The sequence below is a fragment of the Nomascus leucogenys genome, chromosome 5 (genome assembly GCF_006542625.1).
Source record: "Nomascus leucogenys isolate Asia chromosome 5, Asia_NLE_v1, whole genome shotgun sequence".
In the NCBI taxonomy this organism is placed as follows: Eukaryota; Metazoa; Chordata; class Mammalia; order Primates; family Hylobatidae; genus Nomascus; species Nomascus leucogenys.
The window spans coordinates 101,041,011-101,067,241 of record NC_044385.1 but is presented as its reverse complement, the minus strand read 5'-3'; the positions used below and the strand labels follow the sequence as shown (position 1 = coordinate 101,067,241).

At 37.8% G+C, this 26,231-nt stretch overlaps 1 protein-coding gene across 2 annotated transcripts in view; it reads left to right on the top strand.

Annotated features, from left to right (window-relative positions):
- Positions 1-5,667: 5,667 nt before the first annotated feature.
- The window catches only part of TBC1D4 (TBC1 domain family member 4), a 78,189-nt gene continuing 57,625 nt past the window's right edge, over positions 5,668-26,231 (top strand). The window contains exons 1-4 of one of the 2 annotated variants that reach the window (XM_030813491.1): positions 5,668-6,247; positions 8,413-8,502; positions 12,104-12,208; positions 18,581-18,713. In XM_030813491.1, coding sequence (XP_030669351.1) covers positions 5,711-6,247; positions 8,413-8,502; positions 12,104-12,208; positions 18,581-18,713 — 865 coding nt within the window. In that variant the 5' untranslated portion in view covers positions 5,668-5,710. The remainder of the gene's footprint in view (positions 6,248-8,412; positions 8,503-12,103; positions 12,209-18,580; positions 18,714-26,231) is intronic. The other variant, XM_030813492.1, reaches the window with a different exon arrangement.

Genomic DNA, 26,231 nt, shown 5'->3' with positions numbered 1-26,231 from the left:
GTGGGGACCACTGATTCCTTAAAGAGACCCTTAGTTTTACAGTTTTACAGTTCTATCATTTTCGAATCAGTGTATTACTCTATTCTATTTTGAATCTAGACTCAGTTTTAGACTTCTATTTTACTATGGAAAATTTGCTTTAAAGAATAATTTAGATTTTTAACTAAATACAAAGAATCTCTGAAGTATTTTAGGATAAAAATTAAAATGAGATTGTCAAACAGCTTCACCCTAAAAACCATAGCACGAACTGGGTGTGCTTCTAAGGCTACTGGGGCTGGAAAAATGGCTAGGAATGATTAGTGTTTCCTTGAATACAAATGAATTGATACTCGGCATCTATATATCTTCCCAGCATTTTCCATTATACGAAGATGAAATTTTAAAAAGCTCAATTAAAAATTATAACATTAAATGACCAAATCAATCATTTCTCAAAATGCTGCATTTTACTTCATACTATTACGCTTTCAACATCATCCCCCTGTTGCCTGGATAGTCTGTAAACTAATCTTAATGGTTTCTTAAACAAGCAGAATTAATTATAAAGGAAATCTACCCTTCCCCTAAAGCCATGCATTACTTCCAAACCAAATATATTTCTTTTCCATACTGTCTCTGTTTGAGTGAGACTAGTTTAAATTGCTATTCATTCTCAATAGGCAGTTTTTCAGTTTACTTGTTCCCTAATGTTTTTCCTCAACTTTTTTTTTTTTTTACACTTCTCTAAATCTTGCTCTGCCTACTATAGTTATTATAAAAGATTAATAATATCAAGCAGTGAAGCTTATATCAATTGTAAAAGAATTGATCCAGTTCTTTTTTGTTTAAATATGTTTTAGGAAGCTTATTCTCATGCTGATATCCATAATATCTATTTTTAAACATTTATTGAAGTTCATCTGTTATCAGTGAGCCATGTGAATAAAAAAGACATTGTACTGTAGATTAATCTCTTATCTCCATAATTAGTAAGCATGGGACACTTGTGATTATTTAAACAGTATAATAAAGACTACAGTCATCAAAACTAAAATGTTTCTTTTTAAAGAAAGCTAAAGCTTTGCTCTTTAGTCCCAAACAATCTGTGTATTTCCTGATTGCAGAGTCAGGAAATACTTAACTTTTGAAGCAATAACGGTTACTCCTGGGAAGTTTTATAATTGGCTGCATAGTGATAACGTGGACTTTAATAAATACAATGAAAATACCGCCAGCTTATTTAGAAAGACAGAACTTCTTAAGTGCAACCGAGAGAGCTAATACTGAGGACTACACCAGTTTGGCAAAATCATTGCTCTTCGTGACCACCTCCAGTTTCCAGCTGGCTTCCTGATCAAAGGTATCTTTCCTTAGTGCTTTTTCACTCTCCAGATTTTCTCCTGTGTTTGTTCAGACCTTTGAACATCAGTGTGTGGTAGTTGTAGAATTTGTTTTATTTTGAAGTCAGGTAAAATGTAGTTTATAAAATGTTAATGGGTTTTTTGAAGTATGTTAAGTAACTATGATAACTAATGAGAAAGAACAGTATGACTTCAAGGAATCTAGAAGCAGTATATTTTTTTTTTTTGTCTAGAGTGAGGAATTGCTTTAATGTCTGAGTCTCGGTACTTGAGTCTAAATTGTTTTAGTGAGGTCACTGAAGGTGTAACAACAAAATACTAGCTAAAGGTGGCACTGTGCTTTTTCTAAATATCATGAGACCCTTATTTTTGTTGAATTGATTCCTGTGTGTTAATGGAAACGAATGATTTTAACAACTTGCACACTACTTCAGGTTTAATCATAAAGGTGATTCCCTCTCTTGATTGTACATTATCTTGCCTTTATATTGGTATTAATCCAAAAATTAACTCACAGGATGTCGATCCCGATGAGACCTTATCAACCATCTATCAAGTTCCCCCATTCACTTTGCTCTTGAGGAAGCTATCTGGCAGAGGTGCAACAACTATTCCCAGAGGTCTTGAGCAAAATATTGGGGATAGAATAGAAACCTGTCAGTCCCTAGTGTGGTTGAGCCTCTTTCAGTATCGTTTTGTGTTAATAGATTAAATGCTGCCACTGAGTAGAAATCTTGCCTTGAATTGGTGTGTGTAAATCGTCATTAGGCTCTGTGGGTTGTAGGCAGATTTTGAGCAGTGGAATTATTTGTATCTAAATATGTAGCTAGGGCGTGTAGCTTGAGGTGCTCTATAACATTTAGAGTCATTCTGGAAACATGTCGTCACTTCCTAGTTTGGGTGAATGGTGAGCAGAGTGAGAAGCCACTGCTTTCTATTTTTGGGTGTGACAGATCTCTTGAGTCACCAACAGGAATTTACTAAACTGTCTCAGTCCTGAAGACTTTATATCAGAGTTCTAGGTAGTTTTTCATTCCTGTATATATGCCTCTGTTTACTGTCAGCATTCATTCAAGTTCTTCTGAGCCCAGACCATTTTCCTAGTGGCCACAGGGAGGAATTCTAGTAAGCAACAAAATCACCCCACCTCAGTCTTTCACTTAAGAGCTTATGGTATGATGGTACAGGAGAAAGAGATATTGAAAAGATACAACACATATAAGAAGGATTCCGATTCATTCAACAATGTTTATAAATGTATGTATAAATATATGTCAGTTAACACTATGCTACAGGAGAATCCTATGATTCCACAATATTGTATGTATGTACAAGTACTGGACAGAAATTTTATTTCTCTTGCATTGTTTCTGATGAATCCCTTAAGTAAATGCTTCAATACAAGATTTTCATGATTCTCTGATCACTCATTTCCCCACTATGGATGTTTTACTGTGCTTATATGAGCAGTGTGTCCCTTCTGGTGTGGCCTAAGTGAGTAGTCAGGGGCTGTATAATGCTAGATTTTATACTCTGTGTTTCACATGAGGATAAGCAAAAAAAACAGAGCTGTTGTTAGATCAGTTTTGCAGAGACTCTGCAACCCATGTCATTGAAAGTTGTGGTTAGTCATAACCTGAGAAAAGGTAGTAAAGGTAACTAGAACCAGTTTTGTGTTGTAATATTAGCATCTTAAATTATTGAAGATTAAATTACGTACTCAGTTTAGAATTCAAGATGATAAACTTTGCTTATATAAATTGGATCACTTATGGAATTACATTTAGGTGTTGAGTTTTTACCTGTAGTCACAGGGAAGGATCCTGGGAGATGATAGAAATTCAGCCACAAATCAGTTTTTCATGTAAGAACTCTTGATATGGCGGTAAAGGAATTCAAAAGACTTGACACAATTAAGGTTGAATTGACTTTATGTGCAATCTCCATTGTAGAATGGAACTCTGAGGTTGTATGTAAATCATTTAAATATTTGTAACAAGATAAAATATCTGCAGTAAAATCAGTGCTACAGGCAATATTTCTGGTTCTGTACTCTGTAGAGACACTTTTGGAGGCATACTTGGTTTAAAAATTAGATGAAAAGTATTTAGTGGAAATCAGACAAAAAGATTTAGTTATACTTGGGTTAAAAATCAGATCAAAAATATTTAGTAATCAGATGAAAATCAGATGAAAAGTAGAGAGAAAGAAGAGATCATTCTCCTAGGGCTTTGCCCACTAGAATCATTTTATTTTTTTGCAGGTTTGCAGGGTTGAGTGTCAGCTAGCTCACTCTCCATAGCTTTGGTCCTTGTCAGGTAAGGTAAATCACATACTAAGGCAGTGAGAAAATGACAGAGGGTTAAGGTTGCTAGTCACATGTTAGCACAGATACCTGACTTTGTCCCTGAGACATGGCAAGTGTTCAGGGTGAGTCACTGAAGCTATAGCATGTGGATTTTATCCTTTCATAGTAAATACTTGGTCTAGCAAGCTGAAATTCTCGTGATTTCTAAACTGTGAATGTTATAGCAGTATATCCCAAATAATTACAACAGCCCCTCCTTATCCACAGTTTCAGTCACCTGTGGTCATCTGTGGTCCGAAAATATTAAATGGATGTGGCAATAAACTGTTAACATCTCTGAACTCAGAGACCTTGTGGGAGGAATGTGCCTTGCATGTTGGAGAAATAGCAAGGAGGCCATTGTGGCTGGAGCTGAGTGAGTAAGAAGGGAATTTAGTAGCAGATAAACTCTTGCAACCAGTCGCCAATCAGGAAATCTTTGAATCCACCTATGATCTGGAACTGCACCACCCCCCCATGCACACCCCCCACCCCGCCCCTTTGAGTTCTCCCGCCTTTGTGGATCGAACCAATGTACATCTTACATATATTGATTGATGTCTTATGTCTCCTTAACATGTAGAAAACCAAGCTATAGCCCAACCACCTTGGGCACATGTTCTCAGAACCTCCTGAGGCTGTGTCATGGTCATGCCCTTAACCTTGGCAAAATAAACTTCTAAACTGATTGAGACCTGTCTCAGATACTTTTTGGTTTATAGAATGTACCATGTTTTATTTATCCTTCACTTGCTGATGGACGTTTGGATTGTTTTCAGTTTTAGAGTTGTGAACCCAGAAAATCTGAGACAGGTCTCAGTTAATTTAGAAAGTGTATTTTGCCAAGGATGAGGATGCACACCCGTGACACAGCCCCAGGAAGTCCTGAGGACATGTCCCCAAGGTGATTAGGGCACAGCTTGGTTTTATACACTTTAGGGAGACATGAGACATCAATCAATATATGTAAGAAGTACCTTGGATCCGTCTGGAGAGGCGGGACAATTTGAAGCAAGGGCAGGAAGACTCAAAGCTGGGAGGGAGTTTTTAGGTCATAGATAGGTGCTATGGTTACATTCTTTTGAGTTTCTGATTAACCTTTCCAAAGGAGGCAATCAGATATGCATCTATCTCAGTGAGCAGAGGGTTGACTTTGAATAGATAGGAGGTAGGTTTGCCCTAAGCAATTTTCAGCTTGAATTTTCCTTAGTGATTTTGGGGGCCTAAGATATTTTCCTTTCACAGGGTATTGGGACAGAAGTGCCTTTGAATATTTGTTTGTAGGCTCTTGTGTGGACGTGTTTTCCAGTCTTTTAATTTTTAGGAGTGGAATGCCTAGGTAATGGAGTACTGGTCTGTATTTAACTCTTAAGAAACTGCCAAACCATCCTCTAGAGTGGTGTGTCATTTTATATGTCTGTGTACAATGTATGAGAGTTCCAGTTGCTCCCACGTCCTTGCTGGCAGTCTTCTTTTTATCTTAGCCATTCTAAGAGGTATATGGTGGTATCTTACTGTGGTTTTAATTTGCATTTTCTCTGATAGTTAATGCTGGTGAGGGGTGTCTAGGTTTTAATCTCCTCATCAAGAAAGGTTATTTTATCCTCATGGTTGGAACTTCGGTTCCTTTCAGCTGAGGCACAAATAACTTTTAAACACAATCAAAAGACATATTATGACATAATAGGTTGGCAGTGGCTTATATAGTTTCATGGTTTTGTTTCTGGGAGACTCATTTAAAGTGGGAAAATATAATCCTGCTATTCAATTTCAATTAATTTTCATTACATTTTAATTTTATCTTGAAGTCATTTATGTCAAATAGTATAAGTGTATGCTCTGTCTTGTGTAGTGTCTATTACTTTGTATATTATTTAGGATGAAAATTCATTCCATGTGATAATAATTGGGCTAGGTAAATGTAAATTGTCTCAAAACTTTCAACTAGAATCAGGGTTTTAATTTTTTCCCCCAGGTTCCTGATGTTATTAGCAGCATAAGGCAATTATCTAAAGCGGCCATGAAAGAGGATGCCAAACCCAGCAAAGATAATGAGGACGCCTTTTACAACTCTCAGAAGTTCGAAGTCTTGTACTGTGGAAAGGTGACCGTGACCCACAAGAAGGCCCCCTCAAGCCTCATTGATGACTGCATGGAGAAGTTCAGCCTGCACGAACAGCAGCGCCTGAAGATCCAAGGCGAGCAGCGCGGTCCGGACCCAGGAGAGGACCTGGCTGACTTGGAGGTGGTGGTGCCTGGGTCCCCCGGAGACTGCCTGCCGGAGGAGGCTGACGGCAGCGACACCCACCTTGGCTTACCTGCCGAGGCCAGCCAGCCTGCCCTGACCAGCTCTCGGGTCTGCTTCCCTGAGCGGATTTTGGAAGATTCTGGCTTTGATGAGCAGCAGGAGTTTCGGTCTCGGTGCAGCAGTGTCACCGGAGTGCAAAGGAGAGTTCACGAGGGCAGCCAGAAATCCCAGCCGCGACGGAGACACGCGAGCGCCCCCAGTCACGTCCAGCCCTCGGACTCGGAGAAGAACAGGACCATGCTCTTCCAGGTACGCCTGGCCGGACGCTGTCCGCCCCTGCCCCAGAAGGTGCCAGATGGAAGCAGCTGGGCATCCAGTTCCTCCCAGCTCCACCTCTGTATAACGAATAATCTTTTTGTTTGTTTTCCCTTTCAAAGCAGATAAGGCAGGTGGAGGAAGAGTGCACAGGAAAGTAGGGAAGGGGCGAGCGGCAGACGTGGAGTGTGGAGTGTAAGAAGTAAGGGAGTAGGGAACGAAGAGGAGGAGGAAGCAATTCGTAGAGCGCCCTGCACCCCTGGTAGAGAGAATAAGAATCTATCACCAGCATGTGCCTTGGGGTGATTCTCAAATAAATGCTTAAAAAAAAAATGTAGGCCCGGCGTGGGGGCTCACGCCTATAATTCCGGCACTTTGGGAGGCCAAGGTGCGCGGATTACTTGAGGTCAGGGGTTCCAGACCAGCCTGGCCAACATGGCAAAACCCCGTCTCTATTAAAAAAAATACAAAAATTAGCCAGGCGTGGTGGGGGCGTGCCTGTAATCCCAGCTAATCAGCTGCTGAGGCGGGACAATTGCTTGAACTGGGGAGTCGGAGGTCGTAGTGAGCTGAGATAGACACCCTGCACTCGAGCCTGGGCGACAGAGCGAGATTCCGTTTCAACAACAACAAAAAAATTGTAGAAAGTCAGTCCTTAAAGATATGAATCTGAGAGAGTGCGATTTGGCATGGAGAAACAAGGGAATTTTTTTCTAGAGAAGAAAAAACTCCAGAGACTTGTATTTGTATTTTGAGTCGAGGACACACCAATTTATGCTGTCACACCAAAAGATGTTAAAGAAGCACCATTGGCCTAAAAATAATTGGATACTAAAATAATTTGATGCAAGCTGTAGTATTGGTATAAAAGATCATTCTTAATTCTAAACATTTTTGAATGTTGTACAGGGTATAGAAGGTGTCAGGTTCCACTTAAAATAACTTAATTCCTAACAATACCCTGTAGAGAGTCTTTAATCCTCAGCTTGTAAGATTTGAGTTTCCTTGGGGCGGGGGAGAAAGAGTGACTATCTTTTTTAAACCTGTTTTAAAGATTTCCTGAGAAGGGAAATTCCGGAGTATTTTGGTAAACAGTACTGGTGTGTAATATCAGAAGTTTGCTTTATCAGAAGTTCATGAGGCTTTTTTTCACAAATGATAATATTTTATTATAGAAAAAGCATCCCAAATGCAGGATTTCATAAACACTGGTAGGTGAACAAGTACATCTTCAAAAGTAAATTCAAAGTAAAGAGGCAACACTTGCAAACATTTTGCCTTAAGGAGAAAATGTGATGTTCTCCTGCAGAAGTGACCTCACGCAGAACCCAAATGTGGCTCCATATCATGAAGGCATCAGATTTGCTTTCTGAGCTCAGTATGCCCATTTCAACAACTGAAAATGATGGCAAGAAGTAGCATTGAATGTATTACTACTTGATTAAAAAAAAATCACACCCCTGATTAAAAAAAAAAAAAAAGAGACAGGGTCTCGCTCTGTCATCCAGGCTGGAGTGCAGCAGTGTGATCACAGCTACTACAGCCTTGACCTCTGGAGGTTCATATTTTGTTCTTTTTTGTTGGTGGTGGTTTTGTTTTTAATGAACTCAAGGTATGTCATTAAAGCCTCTCTGGTCTTTGGTGATGTGTTAACTGAATTTCCCCTTTTCTTCGGGCTATCAGATTTGTTCTTTTTTTTAGCTGGTCACAGTCCTTGTTGTTAATTTTTCTGAATGGTTTATTTTCAAAAATTTTAATTCATTAGCCCAATTACAGATATATCCTTTTGCTGACCATTTAGAAGAAAGTATGATTATAACTTATTTTTTTAAATTACTATTTTTAGAAATCATGAAGTGAGGAAAGTTTGCATATTTTTTAAAAAGACAGTTGTTTCTAATCTGAAAAATATTTGTATCTTATAATAATTGAAGACTAATTTAATTTTCATACTTTTTTTGACAGAGGAAAGAAACATTTTTGAGGCAGCTGATATTTGGGGTTAAAAATATTGGTTGGATTAGATGTTTAAGCACATATGAAATAGATATATCTGGGATATTGCATTTGAATCTATATTATTAGTTTAATATTTGGTTATAAAGTAAGATGTTAGATCCTTATGAATTGAAATTAATTGGAATGCTTTTATTTTTAAGGTTGGGCGATTTGAGATTAACCTTATCAGTCCAGACACTAAATCAGTTGTGCTAGAAAAGAATTTTAAAGATATCTCCTCTTGTTCTCAGGTACGTATCAAAGTATATCATAGTATGTGAAGAGAACAATTCAATCTTGTTTCAGAATTAACAATAAAATAACTGGGCTTGACTCCCTTCAAATTTTAATTTTTTTTGAAATTTAAATTTTTATTCTTAAAGGGAATTTGTCTTAAACTAAGGGCTCCTGGGTTTTTGTCTATGGCAGCACCAAAATCCTGCCCAGGTCCCTTGGTATCTGTCCTAAGTTTGTCCTCATTTTAGCCAACCCCTTCTCATTGTAATGCCACTTCATCAAATCCCTTCCAGTGATGGAATTTTTGTGGTGGTAAGTTCTTTTGAAAATACCTTCACAGTTAGTTCCTTGGAATGTTGGCCTGTGGGACTTGTGGGTATAACTGAGTCATGCTTGCTCTCTATACCATAGTAGGTAGTAAAAGGAGAACCAGGGTTTCAGCTTATTTTAATGTAAATACTAAATTTTGAAAATATTTTTGTATTTTTGTTATTTTATTTGTTTTTAATTCACAAACTGTGTATTTAAATGTTTTTTAAAATAATCAATACAGCCTAATATGTACACGATTATATTAGACATTGAAGAGATTACAAGATTAAAAAGAACTTTTGAAGATGTCAGATAGAAGGAGTATCTAAATGTAAATGTAGGGAGGTTAAAAAATGCACCTCTAAAGGGGTTCCTGGAATTGAGAATTCACTTCTTTTCTGCCTGGTGACTTAACTTACCTTCAAGGAATTGGATCTTGCCAAAGTCCTTACTTAGATTTTAATGTCACTTCTTTTCTGCCTAGTGACTTACCTTTAAGGAGCTGGATCTTGCCAAGGTCCTTATATTTTAATGTTGAAAAGTCACGCCGGCCTATCTTGTTTTCTTTATTTACTATCTTTTTAAAGATAATTTGAAGTTAGCATTGCTATAGGTATGATATTCAGACATTCTTCCCTTTGAAGTTAACAAGACAGTTTTTGTACTTTTATTTATTTATTTATTTATTTTTGGAGACAGGGTCTTCCTCTGTCACCCAGGCTGGATTGCAGTGGTGTGATCATGGCTCATTACAGCCTTGACCTTTCCGGCTCAAGCAATCCTCCCACCTTAGCCTCTCCAGTAGCTGGGACCACAGGCATGTGCCACCATGCCTGGCTACTTGTTATTTTTTTATTTTCTTGAATTTTTGGTAGAGACAAGGTCTCATTATGTTGCCCAGGCTGGTCTTGAACTCCTGGCCTCGAGATCTTCCTGCTTTGGCCTCCCAAAGTGCTGGGATTACAAGCATGAGCCACCATGCTGGCCAGTTTTTGTACACCTTGTTTGCTGCAGTCTCAGCTAATAACAGTTCACTTCTGATATTTTGTTTTAATATACTTTATATTATATGGAGACATAAAATTACATTGTGTAGATAAAAATTTTCTACTCTGATAACTTTGTCAGCGGTTGAAATAAGGAGGAATATATTGTAAATTTCTAAATTCCTACGTAAAGGACACAGAAATTTTAACTGAAAAGTGCTAAGCATTCTTGTAATTACCAGTTTACTGGTGGTCCCTGGGAGATCGTAAGTGCTGCGAGGGCAGGTGTCTAAGGCTGTGGTGTCATTCTGTAGGACATCAGAGTTGGATGTACTAAGACAGAGCTTAACCCTGAGGTGTCCAGTACATGTTGAATGAATGAGCACTTTACACTGGTGGGCCTTATGCCAAATACTAAACAGAAAGTGATGTCTGAACCAAAGCAGTTCCTATCCCAGAGCACCAAGGGGCATCCTCAAAAGCTGTGCCTCCCACCCCACACTCCTCAAGCCTCCTCATGAGAAAACTCGCAATGCTCATTGGGCAGCTAAAAGAAAAAAAAATAGAAAAAAGAACTAGCCAAACCAAAAATTGGAAGTTCAGATACAATTTCTTGTTTCTCCTTTGTGTTTTTTTAAAGTCAAGATTTGCATTCTGATATTCTGGTTCAGAAAAAGAAATAGAAGCAGGAGGGAAATTTGTGGAAAGCCCCGCCTTTCATCGAGGTAATTGTCAGGTTATCCATCTGCTCCTCACTGAGTGGCTGGCCCTGCTCTTATTATGTCCTTCCATGGAATTGAACTCATATGATGTAGCTGTTTTCAGGAACAGCCTGATTTTTAATAGTGCACATCCCAAATGCTTCTTTCTTCAAAATCTGTCGGACTGTTTGCCTGGCAAGCATGGGGACTACGGGAATGGTTTTCTTTCCTGGAAACATTGCCATTGCCTCAGGACTCTCTGAGCTAATGAGGTCCTGTGAATTTTTCCCATTTAGTACTAAGCGAGTAAAGGATATTCTTAAGTCACTAACAAGTTTTACCAAATTGAGGCCAGTGTGGCTGGAGTTGGGGAGGTGAGAAGGGAATGTTATAGGAGATAAAGCCAGAGGAAAGGAGATGAGAATGGAAAGATGAAAATCGAGGTTGTGTATCTAAAGATCGTATGGGGGGGCTGGTAGTCACCATGCAAATTTAATCTGTATGGATGTCATATCCATACAGATTGCTTACTTTCACCCCAAGAATTGGAACCTCTCTCCTCTCTACTGACTTTTTCTTTTTGCCAGAATTGATTTCCTTTTTCTATTTCCATTGGATAGATTGAGCTTATTATAACAAAATAGGGGCTACCGTTTATCAAACATCCTAGGAATTATATTTCTTAGTTCTAAATCTCAAACATTCCTGACAGTAGATGCTGTTACCACTGTTTTATAATGGGAAATGGATGCTCAGAGATAGTTATGAGCAACCCAGTGCAATATCACATATCTCACAATTAGTTGAATCAAGATTTTAGCACAAATCTGACTTCAAAGCACATTTTTCCTTTTCATGTGGATTTAGGTGATTTCAGGACAACTTTAAATTTTTTGCCTACCTGGCTTATCTAAGTACTGTGCTTGCTGTTAAGGTGTTGTCTACTTACCAGTATGTATACATTCAGACTGGATGAAAATCACAGATGATTATGATTTTTTTTAATGGGATATAGAGGAGGTTATTTAACCTGGGTCCAGGAAGTACAATGATTTGTCAGTGTGGATAATTGGCACCTGCAGTAATTTCTTTAACGTATCAGTCTTTTAAGTGTGGCTCTTTGAGTGTCTATAAAGAGGCAAACATTCCAATAATTTTATGCATACTTTAAGGAATTGCATGCCAGTTAATTTGAGTATTGTCAGTATTAGTTTTTCTCAGATTCTTAGCCTCAGATAGATAAGAACAGGGTTCATGATGAATATCAGACTGCTGTGCTAAGAAGACAGTAAATTGAAAACTCCATTATTTGCAGACATGGAGTAGCATTTTATTACAAGACACAGTGGATCATACCATCAATATTTTTCCTCCTGTGGCCTTGAGTCACAGAATGTTTATCAGAAGCAGAACAGTCTGAGTTGGTCTCACCTTTTATTTTATGTATCAACAGGCCACTGCATGAGTCTGCTATGGTATTATGTCCCCCCTTCATTGCTGTGAAGGAGAAATTCGTAGAACTGTGAAAGCAAAGAACTGATGTTGCTTTCCATATTGTTGATTAAAAGATATATATTCCCAAAAATTTTGTATTGCACTTCTTCCCCTCCATCTAGGGTATAAAGCATGTGGATCACTTTGGCTTTATCTGCCGGGAGTCTCCAGAGCCTGGACTTAGCCAGTATATTTGTTACGTATTCCAGTGTGCCAGCGAATCTCTGGTAAGTAGTGTTATTGCTGTCTGCTTGCTCCTGCGGATACATCTGTTGAACAGAAGACTTGTCTCTTAGGAGCCCAAGCCTTGCAAAATGGCTATCTATGGGAAAAGAAGAAGGCGTCTAGAAATATGTTTTTCCCCTTCAAAGCAGCACAGCAGTAGAAAAGCAAAAACAAATTGTCATGGTAAATTATATGCCTGGATACTTTCGTGGGTTTAATAAACCCAGTCATGGAAACTTGAGCTTTTTAAAAGGTAGGAAAAGACTAATAATAGGGGAAAAGCTGTTACTTTTTTCATCGCTCATATGAGAAGATAAGGAAGGCCATTTATCTTTTATTTTCTTAACTGCTATAACATCGCAGAGTAGATAATGCTTACATCAGCAGAATATAGAGCTATTTTGGTTTTCTTCCTTTATTTTATTAGCCCCTTCTTCATTTTTAAAATATCATATACTTTGTGGTCTTACTTTAACTTTAATTTTCTTCTTTGGCATTTAAAAGTCAATTCTTCTCTTTAACACTACCCCTCTCCTACTCTCAACTAAAGGTAATTGGAGTTCAAGGCATTATGTCCCCCCTTCATTGCTGTGAAGGAGAAATTCGTAGAACTGTGAAAGCAGAGAAATGATGTTGCTTTCCATATTGCTGATTAAAAGATATATTCCCATAAATTTTGTATTGCAGAGTTCAAGGTAATTGGAGTTCATACGTAAGGCAGGCTTGGACATATATCTGAGTGGCTAGGAAATATGTTGATTTTTTTCCCCTCAGAGTTTTTACTTATTCTTGCACCTATGCCATCTCCCCATGTCATTTTAACACAACCCTTTAGACATATACATCACCATTCTTAGAAAAGTTTACAGAAAATTATTTTCTTAGACATGTGATCCTCCCACCAGGATTTCTCCCAGGGAAACACATACAACTTCGTCATATAGAAATCAGTCAGGCAGCATTGTCCTTGGGCCCTTGGTGGATATCACAGTTATCCCTGCCCGACTCTCGCTTTCCACGTTCCCAGTGTGGACGCTGAGGTTAGAAATAATGAAGAAGTAGGAGAGAATTTGCTCAAAGGCACTTTGTGACCAGCAGCCTCCGGCCTTCATCTTTTTCTTTAAAAGATATAAAACTTACTATTCTAGAGAGTTCCATTTGAGTTTTGTTCTCCCTCTAAATAACCATACCTATGAAATATCCACATGTTGATATCCGGGGACTGTTGCTAAATAGGTTGCATTTAGGACTTGAGATAGAAATTTGAGATTGTCATTGTGTAAATGACAGTGAAAGGCAGGTTGGATAAACACCCGGGGGAAGAAAAAGAAAGAAAGCCAAAGAAAACCGAGGACCTAACACTAGAAAATACCAACCAAGTTGGTAGAAAGTGATATCCTAGGATGTTATTCCACACATGCCCGGCTCCCCACCCATCCCCTGCACGCCCACACCTCACTCCTTCTGCTCTGTGTCCCTCCTCTACTCTAGGACTGATCCTTCTATCATGCTCTGGATCCCCCGTTCTGCTACCTTTCTAAAAACTATCATATACCCCATATGTTTTATTTTGGAAGTACCATTTACCTAACTTCTCTACTTACAAATGCTAATGTATCTCTTTCACATTTTATATGCAGTTGTTCATCAAATCCTATTGACTGAAAGATAAGAATGTCTCTTTTCTCCATTTCTCTCCCGTTTCCTCTTTGCTACCCGATTCTAGGCATTCATCTTCTTTACTTGGGCCCTTGTGTTAGTGTCCTAACTAGTCGTCCTGCCACTGGCTTAATCTGCCATCTCTTCATTTTCTACATTATGCTAGAGTTTTATTTCTCACAAGATTTCCTCCTTGGAACCTGGTGTATGCCTCACTGTTAAGGGACAAAATCTATATTGTGTAGCACAAAGTGGGGCTCACTTCATTCTCTAGCCTCATCTGATGTTATTCTGTACTTAGACCGGAATGCTATGCCCTTTCATGACCTGCTTCACACATGCCGTTCGTCTTACAAGCTCTTCTCTGGGTCAGACTGCAAAGACTGCTTTGATGGTTGGTGTGATACTGCTTTTAGTTTGGCTTGCTACTGAAACCCACACGTGTTGGTTAGTTCATGGGACCTAAGGACTTGAGTGAGAGGCTGCAGCTCTCTGAAGGCCCATTGTGGCTCACAGTAGTATAGCTGAAACTCAGAGGTCCCCATTCACTGCATGGGGTGAGGAGTGTGCCATGTCAGAGGATGCCAGAACCGGGGTTTGCTGCCTTTCATACTGTCTGGCTGGGAAGGAGGCCATGTCAGCCTCAAGAATCTGCCTATTACTAAGCAAGGAGAGTGCAATGCTTTAGTTATCTCTTTTTTTTACTGCTTTTAATTTTGGAAGTGAAGCAGGCCTGGCTCTGCCCTACTATATCCTGAGTACCCTTCCCCTTATTTTCTACTGCATATTTTTCAGGACCCAGCTTACATATCACATCCTACCGAAGCCTTTCTTGACCCCCTGTTTTACAGGAATTGCCTCCTTTAGTTGTGCTACTGTTAGTTCTCTTACTATACTTTATTCCTAGGTCTCAAACAGTTCTTGCCAATCCCCACACTCACTTATCTGTTGCATAACCACCTACTCTACTAGATTGTGAGTTTCACAGATTTTGGACTGTCTCTTTTACGTGTTGTGTCATGGAGGTTCTAGGATAGCAGGTGCTTGGTACTTTTGTATTTTGAGTGATTGAATGACTGCATCACTCTTAACTTCAGGCAATCATTTTCTAGGTGCTGGTTAATCTGTGATCACTGGAGAACTTGCACTAAAAGGAAAATGATGTAAAACTTTGTTACTTCTAATCTTTTTTACAGGTTTTGTTTTTAGTTTTCATTGTTTTCATTTTGCCCTCATGCATGTAGAATGAGTTTTGGAAATAGGGAATCACAGTAGAAAGTCTGGGAACATGCTGCATTTTTCCACCTAGCGTGATCTGTGACTAAGGCAACAGACTTGACTGGCTGTGAATGCCTTCCTACTACTTGAAGCTGTGTCAGAATCTGAGGTTTGGCATGATTATTCTTGAGAACAGGCCTATGCTAGGATCTTTCAAACCATGTTTAATTTTATCTGTAAGCATCTTAACTGAATAGTGAGGCATCAGAACTGCAAGCCTCAAGAAAAATTAAATGTAAATTTCCTTCATAATAGAGGATAGCTTAAGCAGCTGATACATAGACCAAAACAAAACAGTCAATTAAATATTATCAGTCTAAGCAGTGTTAGGAGTGATGTGGTTTGTGTAACACAATGTATTGCAACACCACGCCTGCTGATTTATCTTCTCTGAGTACCAAGAATACACAATTAGCATTTTGTTTTGCTTCTTTGTAATAATTGCTATGAATTTGTAAAACAGTGTAGTGTTCTGACGGGCCCTGGGGGGCTATGCTGGAAGTTTAGATGATCAATTCTTCCTTTTCTCCTCCCTTTGTCTCTCCCAACCTTCTCTCTTCTTTCCTTCTCCCTCTCTTTTCTTTCTTTCTTTCTTTCTTAAAATAGTTGTTGGTGGGCAGCTTAATCTTGTTTAACCAACCCTTGAGATTTGTAGAAAATATTATCTCTTCAAAAGTGCTTCCTCTAAAATAGGTTTACAGAGTGTGAAAAAAGTACAGGTGGACTGCTACTTACAAATGAAGAAAAAGTAAACTCCACAGATGCAGACCAAAATATTTAGGGAAAGTATAACCAAAAGGAAAAAAAAAAAGAAAAAGACCCAGCTGCCCAAGACCCAGAATTTGTATGGGGTTAATAGTTAATGAAATAAGCATGGTATTTCATTAGAAATGAAATAAGCATGGTATTTCATTAGAAATGAAATACTAGCATACTGATAGAGGGATGAGATACAAAATCTAGGAAGTTATCTTTCTCTTACATCTGATATTGAGTATATTTGTAAATTTACATCGGTAACAATTAAGGATCAAGCAAAGTGGGAAGATAGCAGGTTGAGAGACAAGTTCAGGTTTCCAATCTGCATGTTTAAATCATGAGGTAAAGTTGCAGATGTTTCAGAAAAGAGCAGTACTCTGTGAAAGTTTCTCATCTAAGAAAAATGGACATAATTGGCATCATTCAGCCTAGGGACAGGAAGTATAGGACTTAGCTTCAGACATATGAGCTGTCATGTGAGAAGTTACATGTAGTATAAAATGTGATAAATGGGCTTAAAATCTAACAAATGTGGAGAACACTTCAATACATGGGTGGTTAATTAGCCATTGAAGTAGACCTGGTTGTTAAGAATTGTTAAAATAGGATTGATGCCATTCTTTATTGGATAATTTAAAAATTTACATTTTTTTCAGAGAATTAGACTAGATAATCTTTGAAGTCCTTCACATCCTGTGATTCTTAGACTTATTCTCAAATGCTATAAAATATGTAAGTTTGATATATAGTGTAAATGTTTATGAGCATCGTCTGCATTATAGATTTTCCTTCTAATTTCATAAATTGGCCTTTGTCCTATCTTCTGCTTTTTGCTGGAAATTTAATTTGCCCGGTGGTAATGCCAAAAATAGGTACTTTCTTTTTGTTTATGTATGATTGATTTATCTTTGCCCATTCCTTTGCCTTTAACCTTTTGACATGACCTATAACTTTGTTGCTGTTGTATCTGGACTAAAATAATTAAGTTATTCATGGTACACTAATTTGAACTTTTAGTTGTACTGATCTCATAATAGAATTTATAGGTCATTTGGGAAAAGTGGTAGATTTTAGAAAATAAAGTATTATAATTTTAGAAGTCAAATAAGTTTTTAGTAATATTTGTGTACGGGAGAAGTTGGTAGCCACATCTCAGACATCATGACCTCTTGTTTCACCCAGAAATAGCAAAAACATCAAAAGTTCAATATTTCTACTAGATACCTTTTACAAGGTGGTATTATTAAATGATGAATAACTTATATGGAAACCATTTATATTACTAGTAGATTGCTAACCCCTTCAGTGTTTAAAATAAATGAGAAACAAGAAAGTAGAAATAAAGGAACATTTGCACAAATAGCTTTTGAATGCATAACAAGGCAAATGAAATAAAAATGCAAAGGTATTAAATATGTAGTGCTTTTATTTTCAAGAATTAGAAATTATTACTTTTTGCTTATAGTATAAAATAACATTTTATCAAAAATTGCTTTTATTAATGGAATGATAAGAAATTCATAAGCCTTAAGGTTGCTGATATAACAAAACATAACCGAATAATGACTGACTGCTTGGTGTTTGATCTCTTCTTTCAGAAATAGTAGAATAGTCTGTTTATTTCAGTTTCCTCATATACTGAAATGTAGAAGTAGATTACATTCTTTAAATAATAATTTATTCTTAAATCAGGCCATAGGGGAAGGGGAAAAGGAATATAAAAATGTGCTTACCAAGCATGGTAAATGGTTTTGAATATCAAAGCTAGTTCGGATGAGGCCCTTAGTGCTCAATGGCTCTGTCATGCAAGTTTCATAATTTGATCTAAGTCCTACAGAGTGTAGGAAAATTACACTTTACATTTGTGATTGTTTACAGAAAAGGAGATACAACCTAAAATTGGTTTAACAATGCATGGGGATGAGCTGTTAGTTGGTTTCAAAAAAGCATCCAGGAAATAAAAAGGCTAGATTAAAACTTTTTGACTGGGTCATGGACGAACAAAAAAGAAGTTAACTGGTAGTTTGCAAGCTGCTGGCCTAATGGTGAGACTCAGCTGTTAGATGCCTGTATGTAAGACCTTCTTAGTGTCACAAATCAGAAGTGGAATGATAATATTAATAAATCAGGAGTTACAGGGATAAGCCAGCATTACACAGACTTTCCCCACCATTGTTTAAATAGACTCAGTTTTATTCAGAACTTTACTTAACACTTTTTATTTGCTTTTACACTAAAAGTAATCCAGAAGAGTAAAGTAAATGGGATACCTATTAACAAAGTGAATGTTGGACCTATTTTGTTGTTTCATATAAGTGGCAGACAAAACTTCTAAAAGGATCTTTATCTGATAAAGCATATAATTAAACAGAAGGATTAGCTAATTAAACTCTCTGTGACGGCATAGCCCTCAATGCGATTTGAAAATAGCATTAAATTTAAATTAACAGAGCGGTATTATATTACGCACATTGAAATAATCTTATTTCATCCAGCTTTCAATTATATGTATGAAACGTCTAACTCCAAGACTTAGTATTTTCTCTCGGCTAGCTCTCTAGTCATCAGAATTCTATTATTTTTTATTTGGCATCAACAAAGGCTCACATTGCTGTTGAATGTTGAATGTTGCCATGTAAGCCAACTTTTGTAGACCTGAGTTTTGTTTCTTCCTGTAGGTTGATGAGGTAATGCTGACTCTGAAACAGGCCTTCAGTACAGCGGCTGCCCTGCAGAGTGCCAAGACGCAGATTAAACTGTGTGAGGCCTGCCCGATGCACTCTTTGCATAAGCTCTGTGAAAGGATTGAAGGTACAGTTTAACGTGGCCTTGGCAAAAGAGAAGTTTGCTTTGGCATTTGGGAAATGAGAAAGTCCCTGTTGTCATTGAATAGTTCTTTGTTTTGATGTGAAACAAGAACCCAAAGAATCATTTCTCATGTCCACTCAAATGTGAGTGTGCTGTCAATCTCTGCTAGGTGCTTAACACACACAGACACACACACTCTCTGTCTCATTTCTAAAGGCAAACTCAAGAAGGTATTTGTATTTCCCACAGTTTTTAAGACTCTGCTAAGTACATGGTGGGAACTCACCAAATATTGGTTGAATGAATGAAGAGAGACAAAACCATCACAGAATGTCAAGTGTTTATTTAATATTTCCCCTTTTCTCCTTTACTTGATGATGAGTTCCTTTTCTAAAAATATAGAACTTTAATGAAGCCTGCTTGGCTTTTGAAGGACATCTGTCAATGACAGAGATAATAGAGGTGATAATATAAAGCAGTTTCTTTTTTAATATGTTCTGAGAAGGAGTGAAGCGCATGAGAAAGAGATGATCCTGTGACTCAACTTCCTTTTCATTTCATTATCTCTTACTAACAACAACATAAAGAAGCTTGAAAACTACTATACAAGACAAAAAACACAATTTAATAAACACTAGTGAAATGTCTACTCTGGACCAGGCAATGTGCTAGGCACTGGGGGATACATGGACTAATCCCAAGAAGCTTACAGTCTAGAGCGGGAGACAGGTATATTAGCAAATAAATGCAATTCATTATGACAGGTGTTATAATAGATGGGAAGAGTGCAAATTATCAATAAACATAGCAGAGATTGCTCTAGACACTGTAAATGCAAATCATGATTTCTGTTCAGTAGGCAGCAGAATCATAGGCAGAGGGCAGAATCAGTGATGAATAACAGTATTCGTTGAATATTTACACAACTATATGATCAAAAACAGGTTTTTTTTTTTTTGTTTGTTTGTTTTGAGGCACAGCCTTGCTCTGTTGCCCAGGCTGGAGTACAGTGGTGTGATTACGACTCACTGCAGCCTCTACCTACCAGCTTCAAGCAATCTTCCTGCCTCAGCCTTCCAAGTAATTGGGATGACAGGTGTTTGCCACCACACCCAGCTAATTTTTTTAAAAATTTTTTTGTAGAGACGGGGTCTCACTATGTCAGCCAGCCTGGTATCAAACTCTTGGTCTCAAGCAATCCTCCTGTCCTGGCCTCCCAAAGTGCTGAGATTACAGGCATGAGCCACTGTGCCCAGCCAAAGACTATTTCAATGTAATAGGCTTAAACAATTATAATTATAATTTTGCAGAATGTACATTATTTTCAAACACATAAAGCATTTACAAAAATGGAACATTCTTAGCTGTGTGGTAAAGGAAGCATGTAAATCTGTGTGTCGGGGGTGCCAGTTACTCAGGAGATGGTGTTGGATCAATTAGCCATCCCAAAGGGCAGAGATTGCTTATATTCATCCTGCGTAGTAATACATGCTAGATGGATCAAAGTCCTCAGTGTAAACAAACAAAATATTAAAACCGTTAAAAGAAAACAAGAAGAGTATTCTTACTTCTTGAAGAGAGATTTATTAAGACACAGAAATGCAAGAACAATCAGAAGAAGACACTGACATATTTGACTTTATGAAAATTTAAAGTGTTTACATAACAGTAACTGCCTGGGAGTTATATGATCAGCAACAAACAAGGAAAGAGCAGATTGGAATCCAGAATTTGTAAGAACTTTAACCTATAAGAAAAAGATAAAACCACGTAGCAGGAAATCGTATAAGTCATATTGAAAAATACTTCTCAGAAAAGGAAATTAAAAGTTCCAAGAATGGAAATGTAAGGATGCCGAACCTTACTGGATGTCAGAGAAATGAAAATGGAAACAACAATAAAATACTCATCAGATTAACTGTGGGAGAAATTGTATGGTTATGTAATACGTTTGTGTAATATTGATGGGAGTGTAGATTGCTACAGCCATTTTTGGGGGACAGTTAATATAAACTCATTAACCTAACATTGCATATACTCTGTTATCTAGAAGTTCCATGTCTTGATAAGAAAAACTCTGCTATAAGTACAGAAGGTGACATTTAAAAGGTTGTGTTACTTGTAAATAATGGAAAATTGGAAATGATCTAAATGTCGATCAATGGCATAATTAGTAGTATATTCACATAATGAAGCAATTAATAGGAATGAATTTGAGCTATATGTCAACATGGATGCATCTTAAAATTGTTGAGTGAAAAAATAATTTGCTTAATAACATATACAGCATATATTTGTATATATGGAAAAATACGTAGTATAATGCCATAAATTTTTTTTTCAAAAACTTTGATCTACACTCCATCACTTTCAGGAAGATAGTCTGGCAATTTCTCAAGGGTCTAGAGCCAGAAATACCATTTGACCCAGCAATCCCATTACTGGGTATATACCCAAAGGATTATAAATCATTCTGTTCTAAAGACACATGCACACATGTGTTTATCGCAGCACTATCCACACTAGCAAAGACTTGGAACCAACCCAAATGCCCATCAGTGATAGACTGGATAAATAAAATGTAGCACATATACACGATGGAATGCTATGCAGCCATAAAAAAGGATGAATTCGTGTCCTTTGCAGGGACGTGGATGAAGCTGGAAACCATCACTGTCAGCAAACTAACACAGGAACAGAAAACCGAACACTGCATGTTCTCACTCATAAGTGGGAGTTGAACAATGAGAACACATGGACACAGGGAGGGGAACATCACACACTGGGGCCTGTCGATGGGTGGGGGTCTAGGGGAGGGATAGCATTAGGAGAAATACCTAATGTAGATTACAGGTTGATGGGTGCAGCAAACCACCATGGCACGTGTAGACCTATGTAACAAACCTGCACATTCTGCACATGTATCCCAGAACTTAGTATATAAAAAAACACACAACTTTGATCTACTTTTAGATTTACAGAAAAGTTGCAGAGAGTTTCCAAATATTCCTTGCCCATCTTCCCCCAATGTTTATAAGTAATATTTTCCTTCTTAAATTTTATTTTTCAAACCATACACTGTAAAATAAATTAGTTCAATATAGGTAAGTTAAAAACATAGGAGTAAAGAAACAACTTTATATTTCTGTTTTTGAAGTTATTTGAACAGACTCTAGGTGTGTTTTAAAGTATACTTTCTATTACAAAACAGAAGTTTTTTAAAATTATTATTATACTTTAAGTTTTAGGGTACATGTGCACAATGTGCAGGTTTGTTACATATGTATACATGTGCCATGTTGGTGTGCTGCACCCATTAACTCGTCATTTGGCATTAGGTATACAAAATGGAAGTTTTAAATTCTCATAAAAGTCGGCAGTCTTTGTCAGAAGCTGGCTCTAAACCTATAGGGGAGCTATCACTTATACAAAGGACTCCGTGTAGTTGTATAGCTGGATCTTGATTTTCTGGAGCCTGAAGTTTTTATGGTTTTAGATATCTTTGTTTTTGTATTTTCGTAGAGATGGTGTTTCACCATGTTGCCCAGGCTGGTCTCAAACTCCTGAGCTCAGGTAATCCACCTGCCTTGGCCTCCCAAAGTGCTAGGATTATAGGCTTGAGCCACCGTGCCCAGCCAGTTTTAGATACTTTTTTAAAGAAGAAAGAAAAGGAATAAACAATTATGAATTCAGAATTATTAGGGCCCTTCCCCAAATCTCGAAGGGACTCTGAAACTTAAGCTTTATGCACTTCAAGGCATGCATGTATCTGAAGGGAGTAAAAAGAAGGGCTCGTGAGTCACTCAGGGTTGTTTTCCTAAGTCCTTGGATCACACTCTCTGATAGGATTTTTTCCTTCCTGCTTTTTATGTTGGGTAAAGATAGCAGTAAGACAGCACAGTACTCTGATATTAATAGTAAGAACAAAAGTAGTAACAGTAAGGCAGATCATCTGTAGGTCTCTCCATGTGCGAGGCACTATTGTGTTTCACATGTATTAGCCCATTCCATCCATATGAAAAAAACTGAATCTCATTTACACATGAAGCAGCTGAGACACTGAGACCCACAGTGGGGTAATAACTGCTGTATTCACTTTGCTTGGAAGGGGCAGAGCCAGGATTTGGACTTGCACAATTGGTTTCCAAAGCACCTGGATACCTTCTCTCTAAGAGAGTATCCAAAGGCAGGGACCCTCAGGGCCTGGAAGCCTCCTGGTATCTGTGTGTTTTCCGAAGAGTTACTTTCATCTAAGTAAGATAACTGTGAATTCTAAGTTTGTTTTATGCTTAGGTACAAAGTACAAGCTGGAGGAAGGATCACATTTAGATAAACACAAATTAATAAAAGTATTGTTAGTGAGAAAGATATTTCAAAGAACCAGATAATAGTATTTTATTTCGCTCATTCAGAATTGTAGTATTCTGGTCAATACATTTGGCTGCATTGAGTTCTATTTTTAATGACAAAAATAAGATAAAAATAAAGTAGATAAGTATGTGTATGTGAGCCTTCATTGTCTGTCCTTGTGTTCACTCTTACCATTTATTCCCAGGAGGAACAGTCAGCCATCTCTGTGGACCAAAGTGAATTGAGGGGGTGGCATCAAAGGGGAACGCTGTTTCCCAAGGACCAAACCTCAGAATGTGAATCTGAAAAGTGATGCTGAGTATCACCGAGATAGACCGATTATCCTAATGTTGGTTTCCTACATTAACATGCATAGTGGATAATATACATGCTTTCAGTATCAGTAATTCACTAGTCAGTGACTCCAGTTGCTGGGAGGAAGGAAGTCCAACCAGATTCATGGAAGAGGGAGCATGTATAGTTTGAAAGAAATAAACTCCAGCCAATTCCAATTCTTTGACTAAAATAGAGGACTAAAGAAACTTCCTAGTTTATGAATTTAGTTACATACTTCAAATAACTACCTTCTTTATTTTTCTTTTCCTCTTTTCAATCTTTTATCTTCCATGTTAGTCACTTGAGTAATAAACAACAGGAAACAAAACAAAAACAATCATGTGAATCATTATCATAATATATTGTCTAAGCCTCCGAAGGAGACTTTCCCAGCAAATAATAAATTGTGATAGCGGCTGGGCGCGGTGGCTAACGCCTGTAATCCCAGCACTTTGGGATGCCAAGGCAGGTGGATCACCTGAGGTCAGCAGTTCAGGCCCAGCCTCGCCAAAATGGTGAAAGTCTGTCTCTACTAAAAATACAAAAATTAGCTGGTCATGGTGGTGGGCACCTGTAATCCCAGCTACTTGGGAGGGTGACGCACGAGAATCACTTGAACCCAGGAGGCAGAGGTTGCAGTGAGCTGAGATCATGCCATTGCACTCTAGCCTGGGTGACAAGAGTGAAACTCTATCTCAAAAGATAAAGTAAAATAAAATGAAATAAAATAAAATAAAATAATAAAATAAAATAAAATAAAAATAAAGCTGGGCACTTTGGCTCATGCCTGTAATCCCAGCACTTTGGGAGGCTGAGGCGGGCGGATCACCTGAGATCGGGAGTTGATCAGCCTGACCAACATGGAGAAACACCGTCTTTACTAAAAACACAAAAGTAGCTGGGCGTGGTGGCGCATGCCTATAATCCCAGCCACTTGGGAGGCTGAGGCAGGAGAATTGCTTGAACCTGGAGGCGGAGGTTGCGGTGAGCTGCGATTGCACCATTGCACTCCAGCCTGGGCAACAAGAGCGAAACTCCATCTCAAATAAATAAAATAAAATAAACTGTGATAGTGAGTGATGTCATACCATCAAAATGAATTTAGTTTTCTGTCTGTGATCACCAAGACGTACACCGAATTTTGCTGTACATTGCACAAAGAAATGTGGAGTGGAGTTTTTGGAAACTTTTCCTCTAGTTCTCATTCAGTACTACACAGTGGTTTAAAGCAGGCCTGGTGGCCGTGTGACTGCAGTATGGCAGTACTGTGTGCTTTCTGGCAAGTGTGAAGCGAATTCTAGATCTTTTAAAACAATGTGTATTTTCAGGTGATCCTCCTGTATACTATCTGTAGAGATCTTGATAGTTATTTAATTTTAAAAAGTAGCTCAAATCTATTAAATCAGTTTACCTCAGTTGCTTGGCACCTCATATTTTCTTAGAAATGAATACAATGAGAAAAGTGCGCAATGTACTTATAGAGTAATACCTTATTTTAAAATTCTGTGATGCAACTTCGTGGAACAAATTATAAGTATTTTTGGCCAATTACTTTGTCTTATTCTTTGTAAATAAACACAAAGAATACATGGAAAACATTCAAATTATGTCATAACATCATGTAATGTATTTAGTTATAACCTGAGAAGGATAGAAAAGGCAGCCTTGTAATAACAAATGATTTTAAAATGCCAGCCTACCTATAAGGTTTATTAAATATTATATATACCCAGATATTCTCTTCATAATCAAAATATAGTAGCAATACTCTAAGTGGAACCTAACTATAATGAAAATCTGCTCTTTTTCTTTGAATCTTCTTTTGAAGAAAGAGAAATCTGTTCTTTAAAAATGGATGGTCTGTTGAATTACTGCAAATATGAATTAAACTTCCTTTTTTTAAAAAAAATTTAAAAACAACCTTTTCGTGAAAAAAAATTTTCCCAAGGACTTAATATAAATTATGTGTAAGAATGGGATAGGCTTATGAATATTATGATATAAAGAAGTAAATCATTTCTTGATAAAATAATAACATTGAAAGTTCACTAAATACTAACGCTATCCTTAAAACTTTATTCTCACATAACAAGAGCTGCATCGGGGAAGAGATCTCTGTCTAAGCCATAGTCTTGCCTTTTAATATTATTACTTGTTCTTTCTTCTTTAAATGTCAGGTTGTAAGCTTAAAATTTTTGGCCAAGGCTAGTTTTTAGCTTTTATTTCTATGTGAGGTCTTAGGTTATTGTTAAATCATCTGTGAGTTTCTACTGTGGCTGTTTGTTAGTGTAAAGTGGTATCTGGTTGTGCTCTGTATCGCTTAGAAATTCGTTGTTAGTAATTTTTGTTGTTGTTGTTATTGTTTTGAGATGGAGTCTCACTTTGTCGCCCAGGCTGGAGTGCAGTGGCTCGATCTTGGCTCACTGCAACCTCCACCTCCCGGGTTCAAGCGAGTCTCCTGCCTCGGCCTCCTGAGTAGCTGGGATTACAGGCTCCCGCCACCATGGCTGGCTAATTTTTGTATTTTTACTAGAGACGGGGTTTAAAAGAACTAGAATTTGCTTCATGCTTGTCAGAATGCACACAGTGCTGCCATACTGTGGCCACACTCTCACCCGGCCTGTTTTAAACCACTGTGCAGTACTGAATGAGAACTAGAGGAAAAGTTTCTGAAAACTCCTCTCCACCTCCCAAAGTGTTGGGATTACAGGCGTGAGCCACTGCGCCCGGCTCGTTGTCAGTAATTTTAATGCCAAGATCACTACTGGGGGCTGTTGATTTTGGTGGAAAGGTTTTTCATCTAGTTTTAATCATTTCGATGTAGTATTCCAAGGT